This window comes from Dromiciops gliroides, chromosome 6 (genome assembly GCF_019393635.1).
Source record: "Dromiciops gliroides isolate mDroGli1 chromosome 6, mDroGli1.pri, whole genome shotgun sequence".
NCBI classification, from domain to species: domain Eukaryota; kingdom Metazoa; phylum Chordata; class Mammalia; order Microbiotheria; family Microbiotheriidae; genus Dromiciops; species Dromiciops gliroides.
This window is the reverse complement of record NC_057866.1, coordinates 184,537,367-184,561,132: the sequence shown is the minus strand read 5'-3', so window position 1 is coordinate 184,561,132 and position 23,766 is coordinate 184,537,367. Positions and strand designations below refer to the sequence as shown.

The following is a 23,766-nucleotide window of genomic DNA, read 5'->3' as shown; positions in this document are numbered from 1 at the left end:
ACAATAATCCATTACATTCCCAAAGGACTAATGATGAAGTATACTATCCACCTCCAGATAAAGAACTGTTATTGACTGAATATAGATAGAATCATGCTATTTTTCACTTTCATTTTACTCTTTTATTTGAATGTTCTTATACAAAATGACTAATAAATGTACATGTATGACCTATATCTGTTTACAGCCTCATTGGGGGTAGGGGGGAAATTAAGAGAGAGAGGGATAGAATTTAAGATACAAAACTTTAAAAAAAGGTTTTTTAAAAATTACAATAATATAGATAGGCAACTAACAGTGCCATAAATATTTAGCCCTTCATAAACTGGCCCAACCTATTCTTCCAAGTTTATTATCTGCTACTTCCCTTCATGCACTCTTCATTTTAGCCAGATTGGTCTTTCTGCTCTTCATACATGACCTCCCATTTCTCTTCTCTCTGCCTTTGTATAGACTATTCCCAACACCTGGAATGCCTTTGTTCCTCACCTCTCTCTTTTAGAACCACTAGCTTCTTTCAAGGTTAAACTAAAGTTCTCCATCTTGTATGAAGCATTTCTTGATCCCTCAGATGTTATTGGTTCTACCTAAAAAAATAACCTTTGGCGAGTGTGGAAATGGATGTGAGTGAAAAGTTATGTGTGTGTGTAGGCATGTACAAACATGCATATATATATATATGCATATACACATGTGTGTATCTATGTGTGTAAAAGCTCTGAATTCCAAATTCTACTACTCCATTCCCTCTCCCTTCTCTGAAGTAGTAAGCAATCAGATCTAGATTATACGTATGCAATTATGTAAAACATTTCCATATTAGTCATTTTATATAAGATTCAAATAAGATATATATTTATATATTCACACACATCCATATATATGCATATATACATATACACATATATATGCATGTGTGTACACATATACATTTTGTATGTACTTAGATGTGTCCATGCAGTTTCTCTCAATAGAATGCATGTTCCTTGAGGATAGGGACTATTATGGATATATCTTTATATTCCCAGCCATATATTTCATTGGTACAGACCCAAAGGTGTTAAACTCCTCTCCTTGGTGGGCTGTAAACAGTCCTCAAAACTCCCAAGGTTGGCAGGAACCAGATTAAGATGTAATTGGGATTTAACAAAACAAATAAAAATACAACAAAAATGTTAATTTGTTGTTTTCAACGTTAATATGCTGCCAGCAAGGGACCCGTTTCTCTTTGATTTTGGCAGCACTGTTGTATGTAACTCAAAAAAGAAGCTCCCTAAACCAATGAATATCTGCAATTCTTCTGCAATTTATAATATTACAGAATTGCCTGGGGGGCTGAGAGGTTAAGAGACCTGCCCAGGGTCACAAGACCAGTTAGGGATCAGAGGCAGGATTTAAATCCAAATCTCTAGACCCTAAAACCAACTGAGTCTCTACCCATCACACCACACTGACTCTCTAGCAACCACTCTCTTTAACATTTTTAAACTATATCTGTGATAGGAGAAAGAGGTTGGATGAAAAAAAAAGGATATTTTATTAATTTATTGTCCAAGAATTTTTTTTGGTAATCTGTGAACTCTCCTTTGTCCTGTATTGACCCCAAGTAACAGGGCAGATGTAATCTTTATAGCAAAAACTGAGTCTCTGGCAAGAAACTTATGGTCATTTGATAAACATCTGTAGACTATAACCAAGAAATTCACTGCTCAACAGCTAATCTTTAAAACAAAAGGGCCTCTGCTTACATAAAACTTTTAAGGGAAAAAAGAAGTATGCTAACTCTCTTCTGAATTACCTAAACTACTGTGCTAGCAAAAGCAGAACCAGATTCATTTTAAATAGAAAAGGAAGGTATTTATTCTTCCCTTGGCAAAAGAAAGACTGTTTTTCAAAGCCAGGAAATGTAGTACCAGTTTATTGTTTCAAAAAAATATAGAACAAAGCATTTCCATTATTTAAACAAAGCATCCTCAAGACAAGTCCAAAATTCTCTCCCTCTCCACTACTCCCACCACCCCAAGCATTTCCTACAAGAAACAGAAGGTCTCACTAGAGGAATCAGCAAGCAGCTCAACCAAACAAGACTAAAGGAAAATAGCAATTTCCTTATATTTTGCTAACATTGTAGAGGAATTCTAATGTGTGAAAACTAAAATAAATGCCATTTCAGAAGTGCTATGTCATTTGGGGAAAATGTCCAGACTGATTCATATTCATTTATAAGGTCATGGATATTAGCAACAGGAATCCTTGCATTTCTTCATTCTTATGATATAAATTTTTTGAGTCTTTTGTATGGTCATGCCTTTATGTTAACCTGGCTCTAGAAAACTTCTTGATTTCAAATGATAGTAATGGATGCTTTGAAAACACAATGGGCAAAAAAAAAAGACATTTCTTGTTAACAGGTTCATGCAGAGGATGAAGTCATCTCTAAGACTCAGTGTGACTTGCCTTCATAAACAGCTGCAAAACCTTTTCCTACCCAATTACTGCTGCTTCGGAACTCAATCCACATCCTGCTGTCAGTAGATGTTAGGACTTCAGGCAATTTGTCACCACAGAATCTGCCTAAAAGAAACAAAAGTCAACGGGATTGTTGAATGTAGTCTTCTGCTCTAAGAGGCTTCAACTTTTTGTAATCATACTTCACTCCCTAAATTGATACACCATCTCTAATCATATCTATGATTCTGATGGTTATGAATAGGGAAAAATAATTCATATATTGTAAAGGCACATCATTTTTTAATATCACTCAAAGGTTTAAACACATGTTGTTGCCATATGCCAAAAATTTAATCAATACAAAAATCACTTTTTTGAATTTTATTTTCCTTTAAAGACAAGCCAGATTTTACCAAGAGAAGTCAAGAAAAACATCTTATTACTGGTGTGTTTGGGAGATGAGGAGGCAGGAAAGGGAGAGAGAAGAATGGCAAATTATTTCCTTGGTAGGTAATTGCTAGGTTCCCTGAGAGTCTAATAACCTGTTTGCAAAAAAGTCACTTACTTTTTGCAGGTAATCACTTTACTCTCAGGATGATGTTTTTTCTCACCCTGATTTGCCTTACCATTCAATATTCAGTTCTGTCCTTTTTTTTTGTTTGTTTGTTTTTAGTGAGGCAATTGGGGTTAAGTAACTTGCCCAGGGTCACACAGCTAGTAAGTGTTAAGTGTCTGAGGCCGGATTTGAACTCAGGTACTCTTGACTCCAGGGCCGGTGCTCTATCCACTGCGCCACCTAGCCGCCCCTGTCCTTTTTTATTATTAAATGATTTGTTGTTTCTTCTTTTTTTTTAAACCAAACTACTTCTTTGATTCTCTGTTGTTTTCCCCCAAAGCTGGTGTCACTTTCATGTGTCAGTGTTATACAAAACTCAGTTGTGCAGAAAATTATTCAAAGCAACTAAGGAACATAGTAGGTAGACTGCTAACCTGAGAGTCAGGAAGATGTACGTTCAAGTAGTGTTATCACATACCCTCTGTCTAACCACCTGTCCCCGTCCCCTGCCCTTACCTGTCATTTAATCTCCCAGTAGCCCAGGCAACTCTTAAGACTATCAAGTGTAGAGCAAGCAGGTGCTGATTTGCACTGGTTGAGTGAGTTCACTAAGCCAATGTAAATCACAAGTCTAGATCTCCTCCCCCAAATAAAAATAAAATAAATTTTGGCATGTGCAATTGAGTAAAGTTTCTTTCATTAAAAAAGGGGGGGGGAGAATAAGATCTCTTAAAATTCTTGGCACACAGTAGCAGCAAACAAACTCCCTGTTGCTCTCACCCTTAAATTGAACAGGAGACAACTGTAAGACAGCTTACTTCATGCAAGTCAATGGCACGGTCTGTGGTCTAAAAGTTGGCAAAAAATAGGCTTTCATTTGAGCCAAGTTAGGACAACACCATGTGACACAAATTGGAAATATTTGATCTCAACCTCCAATAACTCAGGGAGAAACTAAACTAAGAATGTTAACATTGGAGATAGTACATTTAACCCCAGTAAATACACTAATGAAACTTGTGCCTCACACTACTTACTGAACTGGCAAAGAAACTACAACCCCAGTTCTCTCATCAGAACTATGATGGTTGTTAGCTTAAATATGCACATGCATGGGTGTGCACACACACATACAGAGAACCCTTTCAAGAAGTAGTTACTGTAACTACAAGAACTGTGTAGAGTTCTCCTCATTTGGCACACTCATCCTTGAGCTTCTGCTTTATAACATATTGCTGCACTGAGAGAAAAATTTGTTTAAATATATTTTCAAAGCATTTGTATTTAATAGAAAAAAGGGGGATTTCTATGGACCAAACATACAAATTTCATGTCTTAAGATGATGTATCATCAGTTCACTTTAGTCGGGACAGGAAGTAATGGTAGCCAACTCAGTAGATAATCTCTTACCTAGCAGAGGTGATTTTCTCCAATACCCATCTCTGACTTCAATGTAATCATACCAGCACAAACTACTCTTGTAGAGGTCCATTGTAGTAAAGTTTAAGACAATCTGCAAAATGAAATGGAATTGTAGTTATGCATTGGTTGAGCATTTAAATGAAAATGACCTATTTGCCTTAGCTAACTGATGAATCCGGCTAAAAGAGATTCATCAAGAACTTTGGGTATGCTGGTGACATACTAGTAATGGCTTGACAGGTAGCATCTATCATCCTACTGCTGATAGTAAATTGAAATGCTAATTTCAAACTAAATAGTTTTGGTTCTACTACCTCTCAAAGCTTTTACTGTATGCAAATACAGATAGAGTCATTCAGAAGCAATAGGGAAGTATTAATCTGTATCACTCTATTATCAATATCTATCCCTATGAAATAAAGATGGAAAGTTGTGCAATGGTCTATTTGTGGAGTCGCTGTGGCAGAAGGCCTTTCAGCTTGTACTAAGATTCAGATTTGACTATGTCCTTTACATCTATAACCCTGGTTTTAGATTCACAAGGTAACATTAGGTCAATAATTTCGAAGAAGATACTTATTTGCTATCCAAGAAACAGAGGCATAACTTTCAGTATTTTTTTTTGTATTGACTCACTCCAAAGTTAGTTTTTAAATCATTTGAGATGGCATAATTAAATCAATATATTATATGAGAGTCAAATTTAGTTTTATGAAATCACTTTTAAAACAGTAGATATTTTCATACTTAGAAATATTCTAACCATTCAATTTAAAATTTTATATGTATTTTTTAATTATTGCACCATTCCTGGCCCTTTCTGCTAGATGCCTTGCAAGGACCCTCACCCAAAGAAAGAAAGTGCTGAGAATTGATCCTCTTACAATAATTTACAACAATATTCAGAAGGAAATTATTTTTATTTGCCAGAAATGATAAATCTCAAGTTCCTTTCCAAGGACTTCAATTTTGTCAATATGAATAAATAACTTTAATCACTGTATCATAAAAGTATTTACTACTCAACAATACAAAAGCTTTTCCTTTCATAAAAATCTCATTTGAAGTATCCACATACTTAAATAAAATTTTGTTTACCTACAAGCTATGATCTTTATTGTTCTCTTCCAGGTTGTGACTTACAAGTGGTTATTGTTGTTGCTTGTCCATTCTCAAAGAGGACCATGACATCGGTGTGATGTCATGACTTGCAGTGAATTGGATTTAAGTAAGGGAGGGCTGTGAAAGGTCACCAACCTCACTCTCTCCTACAGAGCCATCTGGGTCCAGTGGCAAGATATACAGCAGGACAACTAGAGATAACCAGAATATTTAAGGCAATTGGGGTTAAATGACTTGCCCAGGGTCACACAGCTAGGTCTGAGCTGAGATTTGAACTCAGGTCCTCCCAACTTCAGGGTCAGTGCTGTATCCACTGTGCCACCTACCTGCCCCTTTACAAGTGGTACACAAAGCTCAACTACCAGCAGATCTAATGACAAAGGCTACTAAATGAACACATGGACTTTGCTACTAACAGTATGAACCTCTTGTTGCCACCTATACAGCTAGGTGGTATAGTAAATTGGACAAATGCCCTGGAGTTAGGAAGATCTGACCCAGAGCAAGTCACTTAACCTCTGCCTGCCTCAGTTTCCTCAACTATAATATTAAGATTAAATAATATTTGTAACACATAGTAGGTGCTTAATAAATTCTTGTTTCCATCCTTCCTACACTGCAACACTAGCAATATTTTTTAATAAATTTCTCCAATGAAGAATACATAGAAATTAAGAAAGAAAAGTCTACAAAACAGTAGGCTGATGAAAAGGAAAAGTGAAGTACCCCTAAATTTAGCAAATCTGTTTCTAAGCACTAAGATGAAGTATCAGGGATAAAAACATTAGGACAGTTGGTATTTCACAAAATTTGTTATTTACACTTCAAGTTTCTCAAGTGAGATTTTGCAAGGTCCTATATTAGAAAAAGAAATTTCTTATCATTTTCGTGTCCTTGTTTGCATGAAATTTTCCCCATTTTTTTTTCCTCTGGACCATAAACCTGATTTTGAGCATTAGAAAAACCAAGCATTTTAAAAACATTCAATGGGAAATTATCCACAAAGGTTTTTTGTCATCTCTTCAACAAAACTTGTTTTTTTCTAATTCTGCATGCTCAACAATTCATCTTTCATGCAACCTCAATTTACAAATACTCAAAAAAAAAGAGTGGTTCTTTAAGTACTTCTTCCCCTACTGTAGACACTTAGCTACACAACCCTGGGGACACACCCCTCAGGAATGCAATGCACTATCAAATTATTCATGGGCTTTAAGTTGAGAACCATTTTCTGGCTTGTTTTGCTGGACTTACATGGATAAAAATATGCTGAAAGGGAGGAACATTGCTTCTGTGCAGTAATTTAAATTTCAAACTGCAGCTACAGGCTCCCACTAGTCACTACAGTATCTTCTGTGTCTGCTGGGAGACCTCCTTTATCAGAGCTAAGAGAGAAGAAGCCAGAATGCTGAAAAAAAAAAGTAGGTCCAAACTCTGTTCCTGGGACAGATCACCATGTTTGTGGACTGGGGTTCTTGTTTTTATTTCTCAAAAAAGTGAAATTTGAATCTTTTCTCATTTGCTGCCTATCATACACACTAAATTTAGGGAAACGCCACTTATTTTTGTCTTTGGCATTCATCAGACACTGAAAATATGTAATGGGACAACTATGAGACGATTAAAACAATTTTTTTAAAAGCCAAAAAAAGGGGGAAGTAATTCTAATGAGAAAAGATTTCCATCTTGTTTTTTCTTTTCTATTTTAAATGGCCTGCATGAGTGGAGGAACAAAACTGGCCTGACTTTAGTACAATATACAGAATCCTTTCAAAAAAGAAAATGTAATGAATAAGATTTCCTAAGTCAAAATAGTGCATTAGTTGCAAAAAATGAAAATCCTCATCTTTGCTAATAATTGAATTACAAATCAAAATTATTTGAAAAAATATGTGTTATGCTAATGATTTAGTATATTATATACAAATAATTCCTTACTAAAGGTATTTTTTCCCTCCAAGAGTGGAAAGACAAGAAAAAAAAATAAAAATCACAGAACAATATTATTCATATGTAAAACTTTTAAAATTATATCTAATAGTCTACATGAGCTTAAAAGTCCATTACAGTTAAGTTGAAACCTGATTGGAATTTTCTGTCTGCAATGAAATACAATGTGGTTGTCCAAGATTTCTTGCAATGAACAGGAATTTTCAAAATCCACTTATCAAGACTCTTAGTTGCCATATCAGAGTTAAAATGGACCCAAAGATACCTAGGAATCACTATTCATATGTAAGACCCCATTTTGCAATTCAGCAGAAATAAAGAGTCCTAGGGACAAGGTAAATTAACAGCTCAAGGGGACAGGATAGCTGTATGTCTCCAGAGGGAAAATAATCGATCAGCTTCTGTCAGCACAATTAAGAAATCATTGCCAACCCAAGCAAATTCAACAGTGTTACTACAAGGACATTTAAGAGTAATGGGACACAAAAAACACTTTACACATGCACATATACAGGAACACACATACACAATTAGTATTAATTGAATTTACATTCAAATTATTTAAATAAAAGGTAGCATGATAAAAGGAAAATAACAAGAAACCAATATTCAAGGAACACTATTTGATTGCCTGGCTTTTCCAGTAATTAAATCAAAGCCTTTAACAATCACTTAATATTTCTAAGTCTCACTTTCCTTGTCTATAACATTTAGTGACTTATGGTAGGTGATCATGGAAGTCCCATCAGTTCTAAAATTCTATGATTTCATTATTTTAAAAAATGTGAAGATGTGTTTCCACTACTAGAAGCAACAAACACATGGACAATGAAAAAGCACTATTAACCGGAAGACCTGAATTCTGGCCTATTATTTAAGAGCTATGAGATCCTGGTCAAATCACATAACCTCTCTAAACCTCAGTCTTTCCCAGTTGTAAATAAGGAACAACAAACCTGTTTTCCTTAGCTCGTAGTTATTGCAAATTGTTAAAACATGGATCAAATTAAATAATATATGCAAAAGTGGCAATAAAAACTTTCAAATGCCATGGAAAGGTAAGGTATTATTATTGTTTCTATCCACTTCATGCATCTTCCTCCTCCAAGCAATTTAGGATTGTAAGTTCCAGAATTGGCAGGAGTTTCCTCAACACGGTTTTGCAACACAAATGAAATCACAGGTCCAGACCAAAACAAAGGGACACATTTTTGAAAATGTGTTATTGTTGGGGCAGCTAGGTGGCACAGTGGATAAAGTACTAGTCCTGGATTCAAGAGGACCTGAGTTTAAATCTGGCCTCAGATACTTGACACTTACTAGCTGTGTGACCCTGGGCAAATCACTTAACCCTCATTGCCCCACAAAAATAAATAAACATATATAAAAATTGTTCAGGGAACCTACATTGAGTTCTCAAAGCAAATTATAGGTTGAAGAAAAGAAAAGGAAAGCTAGGAAGCTTAGCTGCATGTTAAAAAGCCTAGAATGCATTTTAAGTAATTCCTAAATTACAAAGAATTCATACTTCTAAAATAAATCCAATCCCACCAGTATTGATTAAAGATTTACTATATGCCAATGAAAGGCTGGATGGAGATGTAGATAGGGACCTTTGCATCTGAAAGACCTGGATACAAGCAATGCCTCTAACACACATAGTGTAGGCACAAGGGAGTCAAAAAATTATTTGGTAGTGCAGGTTCAATCTAGTGTACACTTAATACGAGTAGAGTGGAATGTGATAGTCAAAAGTAAAGGAATGAAAAAAAACGAATGAGGCCTTGGGCTATGTCAGGAGAGTCAGGACTTAAATTGGTACAAGCACCACTGTATTCTGCCTTAGTCAAATCGCACATCCTGGAATCTTGGGTTCAAGTTAAGAAAAATATTGAAAGTGTGTAAAACTTCCTGAAGAGGGCAATGGGGATAGATGGGGAAGGAGCTCAAAGCCAAACCAGATGTCCCAAGGTATCTAGACATAAGAACAGGGAGAAGCAAGACCTCTGGGCTGTCACCACTCATGCTGTCATGACTTTGACTGTTACAAAGCCTATGTGCATGTGAGAACCAGCTTTGGATCCTACTTACTATGAGTTATGCTTCTCTCACCCTGGGTGAACCAACCAAATGCAAAAGGGTAAAGTAGGCAAAGTTTATCTCCTAGTGTGTTATTTGAAGAAAAAAAATTTATAATAATTTATAATAAGGAAATAACTGTCAACATTTTCAGTCATGGGAGGATTATAATACAGTTGTTTAATCTTCAGTTTTTCTTGTCAGACTCTTATACATTTAGGTAAAATATGATCTGAATAAAAGACTAAATGGATTTCATATTAAGAGAGGGATAGAAAAAAAGAGAGGAGGATGGAGAGATGGAGTGGGATGACGTGTGTGTGTGTGTGTTTTGTGCATGTGTTTAGGGAAAGAAACATGTCAAGAAAAAGAGAAGTGTAAAGTTAAGAAATGTAAAGGATATATTACTTAAAATGAGAGAAAATGTAACATCTAAAGCAGAAAATAGACCAGGGAAAGAGGAGTATAGAAAAAGAAAGGATTGCATGAATACATCAAAATCAGAAAGATGGACTAGTAGATTGAGAGGAGAAAAAATGTGGAGAGAAAGGTAATCTATGAATTTCTAAAACCCAAAGGATTATTTTATTTGTGTCTTAAGTTAAATAGCATCATTTGGTGCCTTTTTTAATACCATGAGAGGAATAATAGATTATAAACCTCAAGCCATCATCCAAGCAACCTTTCTGATTTAAGATAACTTAAGAAAGACAAACCATAAATTAGAAACGGTGAGTCACTGAAGCCCATTGGCCACTCCCACTGTCCCACTTCTACTCTACTCACCATTAATCATAATGATTAATAGCCATAAAAGAAGTGAAGAATAGAAAGCATAGGATTACTTGGTTTTCTACTGTTTGAAAGATCTTAGCGTAAGGGGCTAAAATTCTAGCTAGTCTGTCTAAAATATCTAATGAGTGGTCGCCAATAAATTATAAGCTCTAGCAAGAGTTTAGACTTTTAAGCATTTATTAAGGAGAATGAGAATTTGGTGATGAGAGAGAAAGGCCTAGATTCAATCTATCTATCTTGGGGAGCTACAGTTCTCCTGTTCTGCTCTCCACGAGAGTCCTGGCGAAAAAGCAAGAGAGAGAGCCGCCCCCCCCTCTTCTTCCCACAAGCAAACGTCACTTCCTGACACCAAAGAAAATCTGCATGGCTTGCCCTCAGACTCCTTCTCCTTGTGGTGGAGCTTTCCTACAGTAAGTCTCCAGTAGGTGGCGACATTCCAATCGTTACATTAGGAACTGTCTTTGTACAGAGAGGAAAAAAAGTGAAAAAAAAAGTGGGAAATGAGTCACATTTTGCTTCGGCAAAAGAGTGAGGGTTAATAAGCAATGTTGAAGGATAAAGGACTTACAACTGAAAATGTACACCACCACCACCCCCAGATGTTTTCTTGCTCTCCTGAGCCACTGTCATTTGGTCAATTTTACTGTATGCACTTCCTAAGTTTATTTCTTGTAGCCAACACTTTGAGTGGTTCTCAAGAGCATCTGCTTATCTCTGAAACTTTCCATACCTTTTGAGGATGTGCTTCCAGACAATATTGGAACATACTTTTTCCCCCTTGAAGTGATATTCCTAATGCATAAGTCTGTCCATGTTTAAGGCCCTGTTCAATTAACTCTAGCAGCTCCCTATTAATAACAGGATCAAATAAGGAGTCCTTTGTCCAGCATTTAAATCCCGTGACAACCTGACTTTAATTTACCTTTCCAGGCTGGTTAGACATTACTTTCCTTCACTCCTTCTATAATACAGACAAAAGAGACTTCAAGTTGTTCCTCACATACAAGATTCTCTCTCCATTCTCCATGACTGTGCTCAGACTCTATCTCATGTCTGTCTTCTCTCCTCATCTCAGTCTCTTAGAATCAGATCAAATATCACATCCCAAATGAAGCCTTTTCTGATCCATATGGTTGCTAGTTTCTCTGCTTTCTAAAAACAATCTCGTATTCTTTTAGTATATTTTGGATAGCCTTATGGGAGCACACATTCTCTTTGCTAATCATAAGCAAATTTACTTGAGGGAAAGGTCTACTTCATTCTTGTCTTTGGATACCTATTGCTCAGCATGTTTAAATTCTCATAATGGTTAACATTTCATTTACCAACCCCTCACAGTGGACTTACAGTTCAAAAGTCCCTGAGTGCATTTAATTCTAATAACCACTATGGGAAGAAGAGAAGGACGGAGAAGAGAAGGAATGGGAAAGGGTGGGAGTAGATGCATTATTAGTGCCATTTATAGTTGGAGTCACCAACTCAAAGAGATCCAAAGTCACAAGAAACCACAGCATAACTAAAATGGACATTTTCTGGCTCCTATTTCAGTGCTTTTCGCATGGCATGATACTGGAAAAGATAACAGTTTATGAATTACTAAAATCAGGTCAGTAGAGACAACATAGGGTTTTATTATTCTGTTCTACAAAGTGAGGGGAAAATCTGTGGATGTGGACATGCCACATGGTCCACTGGTATCTGTGCAAGATTTTTCAGGAAGGTCATTTCTCCCAAAGAGGTGGGATGAGTTTTCCAGTATAAATTCTGTGGAATTACATAGAAAAGAGTTTCGTGGGATAGTAAGGCATGAATGGGCTGCCATCGGTACCACTGGAGAGAATACATCATTGCTAAGATCAAAAAATTGTCATTCCACGTAACATGTTCCATTATATTTTGTAATAGCAATGTTTCTGTTGTTGTTTGTTCTTTGTTCTCAAATAATTTGCAGATATCTACTCACTGTTTTTTTCAATTGTGCTCAAATAATATTAATTTCATGGAATTTCTTTAGAATTTTCAAATATTCAGAATCACTTCAAATATTTTGATGATCAATTTCTTTTAGCAATTGTGATGGATTCTGAAGTATTCCCTCTATGGTTATCTGTAGTTATTCCATGGCAAGTGATAAATGCTAAATTGATTTTATTTTTTTTGCTCCTCCCAGGGTGCTCTATGACACACTAAGGATGCTCTGGGGATACAAAATAATGTAAATATTAAAAAGATACATATATTACTGCTCTCCCCCTTCCCATCCTTCCCCAAATTAGGAAATTCATTCTTTGAACTAAATATAAAGTCTTTGGACTAGCACTGTTTTGAATTATACACATCACCACTGGATTTCCATAATTCAGAGGCCTGACAATATTTACAGTGTTGCTTTAAATGCCATTTTATTATTCCTCCTAAGGACTTTGTGTGCTAAGCACAGGCCTAACCAGGGCCTGGGGCAAAATTCCAAGGACTGTACCTTTCTACCCAAATTAAGGTAAACAACTTTATTCTTCAAATGATCCTTAAGTCCTACCACTTCTTTTCCAATAGAAGGTAGCTTTCCTCAGGTAGGGTTAGCAGAGAGAATGATGGTTTCTAAGTGGTTATGTTGATAAACCCTCCAATGGAATTAAATAATTGTACAACTAGTAGGTACCTTAGAGATCATTTAATCCACTTTTCTCATTAACTGATGTTAAGGGCTAAAATTCTAGCTAGTCTGTCTAAAATATCTAATGAGTGGTCGCCAATAAATTATAAGCTTTAGCAAGAGTTAGACTTTTAAGTGTTTATTAAGGAAAACAAGAATTTGGTAAAGAGAGAGAGAAAGGCCTAGATTCCTATCTATTAAAGGGAGAGCACATTTCTAGCTCTGCTCTCCACCAGAGTCCAAAGGAAAGAGAGCGAGACTGAGGGCCAGTCTCTTCCTTCCTCTTCCCACTAGCCCGCGTCACTTCCTGACACCAAAGAAAAGACTCCTGGTCTTGCCCTCAAAGACCTTCGCTTCATGGGCAGAACTCTTCTACAGTAAGTCTCCAGCAGGTGGCGTCATTCCAATCGTTACACTGAGGACGAGAGATTCACTCTGTGACACTATAAATCTCAAATGAAGTGACTTGATCACACCACAGAGGACTAAAAACATAACTACCTCCCTGGCTGGTGCTTGGCCCACCATACTGTGCTGCCTGTAGAAGAAACTCTCTGTCAGAGCACTTGTTTTCTGGCCTATTCCTTCATCAGGGGATGGCCTATAATTTCTCCTATATAATGACACCTGCCCCCCCCCCCCTTCCCATCACTTCCATTAGACTGCGGATTCACTTAACCCACCTCAGCTCCTCTATGGGTGGAAAATCCCTGTACGTAATTTGTCTTACTTAAACAATAAAGTAAAAAAAAAGTAGGGATTTACATAGGTCACATAGGTTAAAGTCTCATTAGCTTATTTTTAAAAAGGACTTGACAAAGAGCCCTGAATAAGTAAAAAGTTTTTTTTCCAAAAAATTATGCGATTTTTATATAAACAAACTTATTTGGAAAATAAAAGCTTGGTGTTATAAAGCTGAAATCAATTTTCTATAGTACTATAGAAGAAAGTAAGAGTCACACTATACTCAGCCCTAATCATCCTATATTTATAGTCAGGTTTCTTTTAAAAAATTTTTTTAATTTTGGGGGGGGGGGTAGGGCAATGAGGGTAAAGTGACTTGCCCAGGGTTATACAGCTAGTTAAGGGTCAAGTCTCTGAGGTCACATTTGAACTCAGGTCCTCCTGAATCCAGAGCCAGTGCTTTATCCACTCAGCCACCTAGGTGCCCCTGCAGTCAGGTTTCTTAACCAAGGGACCAGTGACCCGCAAAGGTACCTGGAAATGTATTTAAGAAGTCTGAGAACTTGGATGGGGAAATATAAATAGCTACATCTACAGATGGTTTCTTTTGTAATACTATTTGATTGATCATCTGCATTTACAAACTTTTTTCTGAGAAAGAATCCCTAGCATCCTGAAAATTAGAGATCTCTAAAAACAGAGTGGGACATCTTACAAAGCAATAGGTGTGCCTCTCAGTGGTGGTAGGGAAGAAGTGTTAAGAAGGGATTCTTAGGGACTAGCACTGTACTACCTGGCTCCTGATGTCCCTCCAGCACTGATTCTGTGGAAGCTGTGTTCCATGGATAATATGTCATTTCTTCCTTATGTATCCTGTTTGATTTGTTTCCATATGCGACATCCCAACGTGTTATCACTAAATGTGATAAGCATAATCACAAAGCCATTTGTGTTGCCAAAGAGAAAGGAGACACAGACTAGGGACTCACACTAAAATTCATATTAAGTAGCAGAAAAGAAACTACTTTCAAAGATTAAAGGTTAGTTCAGTTTCTGTACTTTTCTCTGGCTTCTCATAAGGTAGGGTCTTACAATGAATAATTATTGGATAAATATTACTTAAGTGGATGTGATTCAACACATCCATTACTAACATCTACATTGCAACAGAATAACCCTGACAATATCACAGATTAAAGTATTTTGCATTATCCTGTATTGGGCATTTCCTTTGATTTAAGAAATGGAAGTAACCCTTCATAAGTGTCAGAATGTCAACATAGGGACCTGAGGTAGTCCATTCAGGCTGTCCATAACAGTGGAGTATCATCACTGCTCCCAAAATGTGACTGAATAGGAGGAATAAATTTCTTGGGGGAAGAAACTAACTCAAAACATGAAAATTCTGTGCTTATGTTCTTTCTTTGAGCCTCTAAAGCATCTGTCAACAAGATCATACATCATGAAAATGCCTTTCTGGGACATGGCACAAATTCCTTTCATTCAAGAATTTAAAAAGTGACATAAAACTCAAAAGTAATACCTGACACAGCTCTGGGCTTCAGACAGATGGCTATTTAAACCATCCCAAACACATCATGACTGATGCTTCTATTTTTAAAAAATCTCTTTGGAAATTTTACAATTTTCCAAATAGCTCATTCCAAACAACCAACCATCCAGCATTTATCAAGCACCAGTTGCATCCCAGGCACTGTGCTAGAGTATAGAAGCCAAAAAGCGAAAATGAAACATTCTCTACCCTCACAGAATAGTGTTTATTAGCTACATATCATCCTTACTTTCAATCAAAATTAAACTCTGCTTTTCAAAAAATATTCCTTTTAAAAACTCCTCTATGTGCTTATGTTCTTGTATGATGACACCTGGGAAACATTTTTTGAAATAAGGGGAAGGCCTCTGCCATGTTTGGTTTCTCCTTTAGAGAGAGTTTATAAAAGCATAGACAAAAATCACCTAAGATAAGATGCACCTGGCTCTGAAACTGTCTATAGTAGACAGCAGTCCCATCTAGAAGGATACAAATACACTGAAATAATCAAGTGTACATGAAGAAAGTGACCACTGATTGGTGTCCACAGAGGACAACTGAAACACAGCAAAGAGATAAAGGTTCTCTCTTTTTTTTCCAGTCCTGCTGAGGAGATAATCTAATTTTATTATTGTTGTTTAGTTGTTTCAGTCATGTCTGACTCTTCCTGATGCCATTGGGGGATTTCTTGGCAAAAATACTGGAGTGGTTTGCTATGTCCTTCTCCAGCTCATTTTACTGATGAGGAAACTTAGACAAACTGAATAGCGTGACCTACCCAGGGTCACAAAGCTAGTGTCTAAGGCTGAAATTTGAACTCAGGAAAATGAGTCTTCCTGATTCCAAACCCAGTGCTTTATCCACTATGCCAAATAATCAAACAGCACTCAAATTTTGGAAAGTATTTTTATCTTTAAACTAAATCATACAAAAAGTGTATTCTCTGTGTGTCTCTCTATGTAAGCACAAAGTCTTACACATACTAGGTATTTAAGTAGTAACCGAATGAATAAATGAGTGAATATGAGGCACTGCAAAATCATAAGTGGTATTCACTACTAAATAATACCTTGGTCATAATGTCTTAATACATTCTCTTATGTTTTTCTAGAGGCCTTCTGTCTCTTACTTTGATAGGGTCTTTGAGAAAAACTAAAACAAATTCACTTTCTAACATGCATGTTGCCTCATTTATATGCAACTGAAATAAAATATTTGTATTTTTTTTTCTGTAAAAATACCTTTTCCCCTGGAGTCACAGAAATTCTCCATATACAATGTGTATAGGAAGGATAGCCATTTGGAAATCCCGGAGAAGAAAAGTTGCCAGTAGATTCTTGAAGTGTTTCTCCACATGCTGAAAGAAATAAGATGAGGTAAATGAAGACTATTCTATATATCCCAGGAGGAGAGCAGAAGTTCCTTCTTTCTGGTAGTCTGTGAAATTTCTAATTCAACTCAAATCATTATAGATCTGTTCTTCAGTATTGAAAATTACAAGAAATTATTTTTTTAATATAAGTAATTACATTTATAGGATCACTTTCCTTTATTTAAGCTCTCATGTTTTCTGTTACTAAAACTTCTACACAGATAAACTGGGTGGTTGTTCTGATGCCTTATTTTGGTAGAGCTAACTCTAGGGAGGAAGACTGAGTATGTCAATGGAACCAAATCTCCAGCAGTTCTTTCTTTCTCTCTCTCTCTCTCTCTCTCTCTCTCTCTCTCTCTCTCTCTCTCTTTCTTTCTCTCTCTCTCTCTTTCTTTCTTTCTTTTTAAAATAGTAAACTATATTTATATAGTACTTCATTTACTTATTTGTTTGTTTGTTTGTTTTCTGGGGCAGTGAGGGTTAAGTGTCACACAGCCCAAGGTCACGCAGCTAGTAAGTGTCAAGTGTCTGAGGCCCCATTTGAACTTAGGTCCTCCTGAATCCAGGGCCAGTGCTTTATCCACTGCAACACCTAGCGTACCCTCCAACAGTACTTTCAAGCAAGCTATGAAAGCTTCAAGTACAGACCCATCATGTGCTTTCCAAGGACTAGCCTTGGTCAACTCAGAAAGGGTCATCACCAGAATGCTATCCCTGTGAAGATGAAATCTAGGAACAATTCATGACTTGACAAAAAATTTAAATGGTCCCTAGACCATGTGCTTCCTTTGCCATTCTGCAATGATGGTATTGGAGTGTAAGAAGAGAGGTAATAAGGGCTACAGCATGGGGAGGGGGGATTGTGATATACTTTGATGGAAAGAACCCACCAAATGAAGAAATCTGGACCCATTAATATAAAAATCTTGATGATGTACAGGTGACAACAACATGACAGGATTCTGACATTAATAATGCTATTATCATAAAGGCTTTCCACATAGAAACATTTTACAAAGCATTCCACAAACTGTTCCAATCAAATCAACATTTTGTAAATCCAATCCATGGATCTATCCGCTATCCTACTTAGTCTCATTCATATAGATCATAGGATTGAAGTAATAGCTTCTGTTTACACATATACAAACACTAAGATGGAAAGATAATGTGGCTGAGCAGGGAGAGAATAGGTCTGAGTCAGAAAGACCCAGGTTTTAAGTGCCAACTCTAATAGACATTTATAATCTTACCCTGAGCAAATCACTTAACATCTCGGTGCCCCAGGCACCTCTCTAAAATGTCATTGGAGAGTAGGAATCTACCAGATCAACCACACACTGATGAAATCACTAGTGTGATTCTGTTTTTGCAAATGCATTTTTCAAATAAATTATTTTATTAATATTAACAACCTTATGGGGCAGCTAGGTGGCGCAGTGGATAGAACACCAGCCCTGGAGTCAGGAGTACCTGAGTTCAAATCCGGCCTCAGACATTTAACACTTAATAGCTGTGTGACCCTGGGCAAGTCACTTAACCTCAATTGCCTCACTAAAAAAAAAAAAAAAAACATTAACAATCTTATGAAAATAAGTTAACACCCATTCATAATCTGATGCTCTAGTTTGATGTACATCCCGACCCACCTGCAATTGCCACCCACATGCACACACCTTTCTGAATTCTGCAAGGTTTTGGGGTTTTTTTGGGGGGGAGGATGGGGGGGGGAATGAGGGTTAAGTGACTTGCCCAGGCTCATACAGCTAGTTAAATGTCAAGTGTCTGAGGTCAGATTTGAACTCAGGTCCTCCTAAATACAGGGCAGGTGCTTAATCCACTGCGCCACCTAGCTGCTCCATATACCTTTCCACATGATCTCTTTCCCTGTGATGAAAGTACCTAGAAACTAAAAACTGTTACCATTCATATATATACATGCATATACATATATACATACATACACACACACACACACACACACACACACACACACACACACACACATATATATAAAAACTTCATAGAGCTTTGTCTTCACTGACTTCAGGTAATGACAATGGACAATCAGCAGTAAGACCAAGCAGGTATTCAATTGTACCAGATGAATGAAGAGTAAGAGGTATTCTGCTCTCTTCTCACTTAAATCCTCTTTTTCCCAAGCTGTCCTACCCAATGTCAAGGCTTCTTCTTGGGTGAAAACCAACTCCAGGATTGAGCTCTCCCATGAATACACTTCCCGGCTCAGCTTTCTCAGCTTCTCCATGCTTATGTCACCATGTGGCCCCACTCCATTATATTAATAGTTAATGATGAATGAATTCACAATTAAGAACTAGTGAAACTTTAGGCACAGCATCTAGATGATGTAAGTGATATACTCCACCTTGATATAATCACATAGTATGCAGTGCTTAAATCTGGGTATCACACTTTAGAGAGTGCACAGATAAGCTATAGAGCAGTGGTCTTCAAAGTGAAGGGATATAGCCTAATGCCAAGAGGTAAGTACCCAAGCAATCAGAGAGTGGTAAGACAGGACTACCCTACCTTTACTGTGATAGTCAATTGTGGGGCATGACTAACACAGCATTCCATATTCTTCAAAACTATGCCCCTATAGCTACTGGGGAGGTGCCAACCTTCTGAGCCTGGCATTTTCCTCTCAGGGCAGTGATGAACCAAACTAATGCTTACTCAAAGCAGCTGTGTACCTACAATGGGAAAATGCAACCCCAAACCCCTGCCCCCGACCACCTCGTAGCTACAATAGTTATCTCATAGATAGCAGGTTTTGCACTGTGACTGGGATGTGACTAGTTAATAAAATCTCACTTTCTTCCTTTTCATTTTGGATTGGGTCACATGAGCTATACAAGATGAACAGGCATGTCTGGATAATGATCTAAATCTCAGATAATCATCATGTTATCCTTCCTAAAATTCACCCAACTTTTGCATTTCTCTATTACTGTGAAGGTACTATTACCCCTCCAGGCACACAGCTTTTCACAAACTCCATAACATAAGACTATTAATTCTTCTCATCCTACATTTACATATGCAAATGTTGCCAAGTTATATTGATTCTATTTCAACCATTTTCCCATTCTCTCTACTTCTATAAACACAACCCTACTTCAGATTCTCATCACCTCTCCCCTGAGCTATATAAATAACTAAATTTGCTTCCCTGCCTCAAATCTCTCCCTCTTCCAAACTGTCCTCTACATAGATGGCAAAAGGATTTTACTAATGTAATGATTGGAATGACGCCACCTGCTGGAGACTTACTGTAGAAAAGCTCCGCCATGAAGTGAAGGTCTCTGAGGGCAGACCATGTTTCTTCTTTGGCGTCAGGAAGTGATGATTGCTTGTGGGAGGAGGAAGGGGGTGCCTGGTGCTCTGACTCGATCTCTTTCCTAAGGACTCCAGTGGAGAAGGGAGCTAGAAATGTGCTCTCCCTTTAATAGATAGATGAATGTAGGCCTTTCCTTCTCTCTTTACCAAATTCTTATTCTCCTTAATAAATGCTTAAAAGTCTAACTCTTGCTAAAGCTTATAATTTATTGGCGACCACTCATTGGACATTTTAGACAGATTAGCTAGAATTTTAGCCCCTTAACACTAAGCAGAAGGTCTGATCATGTGACTGTTATGTTCGACAAACTCCAGTGGCTCCTTAATGGTTCTAAGATCAAGTATTATTTCATTCTTACTTAAACTTTTTTAAATTTATATTTAATGTAAATTATGATTGCATGATTGTATCATTATATAATGTTACATGAAAATATTTATTATAATCATTAGTATCCTGGATGTGCATAATTTATTAAAAAGTAAATATGAACATACTAGGAGTTAACATGAAAAAAAATTTACTGAGAGGAGTGCACAATCAGTAAAGTTTGGAAACCACTGCTACAAATCACCCAGGAAATATTGATGAGTGATAACCTTGACAACATGACAGATAAAAGTACTTTACCATGTGATTATCCTCTATTGGCTATTTCCTTGCAATTAATAAATGACAATAATCTTTTCAAAGTCTTAGATTATCAGCATAGGAGAATGAGGCAATGCATTCAGGCAGTCTGTCCCAACCACTGGAATTACAGTAAATTGTTTTCACCTCCCCAAATGTTACTGGCTAAAAGGAAAAATGTTAAAACTTAATTGGTTCTGTGCAGGAGGTGGGGGGCGGGGTGGAGAGGGAAGAAGCCAACTAACTCAAAACATGAACATTTTGTGCTGCTGCTGTCAACAAAATTATACATCATGAACATGGTTCTCTGGAACATGGCATCCATCCCTCAGTGTCCCTCATAAACAGGACCATTTTTAATAATCCAATTTTTACACATGTGGAAGCTAAGACTAAGAAGAGTTGAGCCTTGCCCAAGGTCAGATCACTAACAAGTGGCAAAGCCCATTGTAAATCATTAAACAGTATAAAAAGTGCTGTTCTGGAAATGAAGAGCCTTGGGTTCTAGGATTAGCTGTGTCATTAACTAGCTTAGTGATATTGAGCAAATCACTTAACTTCTCTGGGCCTCAGTTTCTCCATTTGTCATAGGAAGGATTTGGAATAAATAATCTCTTAAACCAGAAGTATCAAACAGGCAGCCCACGACTTTCCCAGGTATGGAAGAGCCTGATTAAAATAAATTTGGGGAATGTTTAACAAAATAAAGTAAAATATAGTTAAATATAGATAATACTAACATATGGTTTTCTTAGTCAATAGGTGGCCCACAGGATTCTTATATACAGTTGAGTGGTCCCTGTTTTTATTTAATCTTTACAGCCCTGTCTTAAATTATGATCTGTATCTCCTCCTCCACAGTCCCCTTTTTCACCATCCCTGGGGTTCTTTCTGCTCTCCAGTTTGATGGCAGTCTTGTCAATAGCTAGCTGATAAACATTTATTAAGTATCAGGCACTGTGCTAAGTGATTGGAATACAAATAAGAAAATAAAGACAGTCCCTGTTCCTGGAAACCAAACAGAGCAGCTGATTAGCTGAAAATTCCTAGCCCTCTACAAAAGGTGGGTTTTGACAGGGGCTCTATGTTCAGGAAAATGTCAGCTGTGTTTCACTTCACTCCTAACTTTCTATCTTGCCCTCCCCCACACTTTCTTTCCTCTCCCTCCATTTGCTCAGCCACTACCCTTCTCTCTAGTTCTAGAGCCATGACTCTTACTAGAATCAACTATACCTCTGCTCTTGCATCTCTGTAATATTCTGGAACAAAGTGCCCTTCCATGGTTAGCTTTCTCCCTTGAGTGTTATCTCTCCCATCAGAATGTAAGCTCCCTGAGGACAGGGACATTTTTTTTTTTATATTTGTATCCCTAACTCTTAGCTCAGTACATTATAAGCACTTAAATGCTTTTTCATTCATTCACTGAAAAGGAAGGGGTAATGAACTATTATTTCTAAGGTCTTTGTCAACTGTGAAAAGTCTATGACTAAGGCTGGAAATAACAACAAATGAAGCAAAAAATTAATAACTATTTAAGAAAAAAGTATGAAAATATCACCAAATATGAAATCCCTACTTTTTACATGAATGGATTTCAAATAATCACAAAACAACTAAGAATATTTTGAGATTCACAAAAAGAGATGCTTCAAAAGTCTGCATTTTAAAGATTTCTATTTGTCAGACATTTCTTGTCACTCATATAACTAATTGGGGCATGCCTAATAACGCTTTCCTCTCTAAAGCTGTACAGTTTCTTGTCAGCATTGTGGTCAGAGAGCAATTCTTTCTGTAATTTCAATTAAATGCATCTCCATGGCTGCCTGGTTTGAGTGATGGATTACTCCAGGACTTTGCAAGAAAATACTCAATAGACGAATCATGATTGACTAGTTTAGCCAAGAGGTATGGTCTGAGCATGCCTTAATTGGATTGCTTAACTCGAAACTCTCTTGAATAGCAAGTGTCATCAGCATCATTGACCTCATCATCATCACTATGAAGTGGGGCCCCCATTTGTCACTAGTTCATCTTTTTGACCTTGACTCAACCTATTATTGGGGGTTTTTATCTACTGGTTTTGCACGTGTGATTTGGAAGAGGAAAATATAAGACTACTTCCCTGACAATGTAATCAAAGCAGTAATATTTTCAAATTACATAGCTACAGCTCCCAGCAGGTGAACCCTCCTCGTCTCATCAAAACCTCAATGAATTATAAATGATCTCAAAAATGTTGAGTTAAAAAGAGAAAAGGAGGAGATGACATTGAAAATGTAAAGCAGAGGGGTATAGGCAGACAGCCTACCTTATCTTTGAAATGTGACCAAGGTAATCATAACCGACTGAAAAAAATATTAACCACATAAAATATTTACTATGCTATGGAAAGGAAAAATATTTATTCTTATTAAGAGAGCATCTACAGAATTAAATAGAAGATATTTAAGGTCAAACGAACACAGTTTTGAGGCTCATCACATGTCCAAGAAGCTTTTAAGGGTCTGCAGATATTTGATGAATATTAAGTAACAGTAATTCCTGGAGAAATGGGGAATGACTGAGATCTTATTTATGAAAACAATGTGCTTCTAATTTTTTTTTTAATTTTGTGGGGCAATAGGGGTTAAGTGACTTGCCCAGGGTCACACAACTAGTAAGTGTCAAGTGTCTGAGGCCGAATTTGAACTCAGGTACTCCTGAATCCAGGGCCGGTGCTTTATCCACTGTGCCATGTAGCTGCCCCAAAAACAATGTGCTTCTAAACAGGAAATCCCTCTTCTCTTACTGCCTCCACTTTTGATGCTAAATAACCATTTGGAGATGAGTGCAGTTCAGTAAAAACACTATATCTATAATTAACAGTAGTCTAAAAATAAACTCTGTAATGATCAAGAACTTCCACCAAACCACAGAGAATGGATTGGATTCCCCCAAAGCTGAATTCTTTAAAATTAAGGCAAAACAGTCTCTTTGCCTCAGAAGAAAAAACAAAGCAATACTGCTTAGGGGAAAGGACCTTTAAATAAAATTTATAAACTCATGAGTACATATACATGTATATGCATTTATACGTAACAAATAATCCTTAAAAAAAAAATTAAATCCCAGCTTCACTCTGGTGACACCCAACATGTT

General features: G+C 36.9%; 1 protein-coding gene across 2 annotated transcripts in view; it reads right to left on the bottom strand.

Moving 5' to 3' along the window:
* TLL1 (tolloid like 1) overlaps positions 1-23,766 on the bottom strand; it is a 277,598-nt gene that overhangs the window by 84,338 nt on the left and 169,494 nt on the right. For both annotated transcript variants that reach the window (XM_043971079.1, XM_043971080.1), the window contains 3 exons: positions 16,507-16,622; positions 4,419-4,521; positions 2,458-2,574 (listed from right to left, as the gene is read on the bottom strand). In XM_043971079.1, coding sequence (XP_043827014.1) covers positions 2,458-2,574; positions 4,419-4,521; positions 16,507-16,622 — 336 coding nt within the window. The remainder of the gene's footprint in view (positions 1-2,457; positions 2,575-4,418; positions 4,522-16,506; positions 16,623-23,766) is intronic.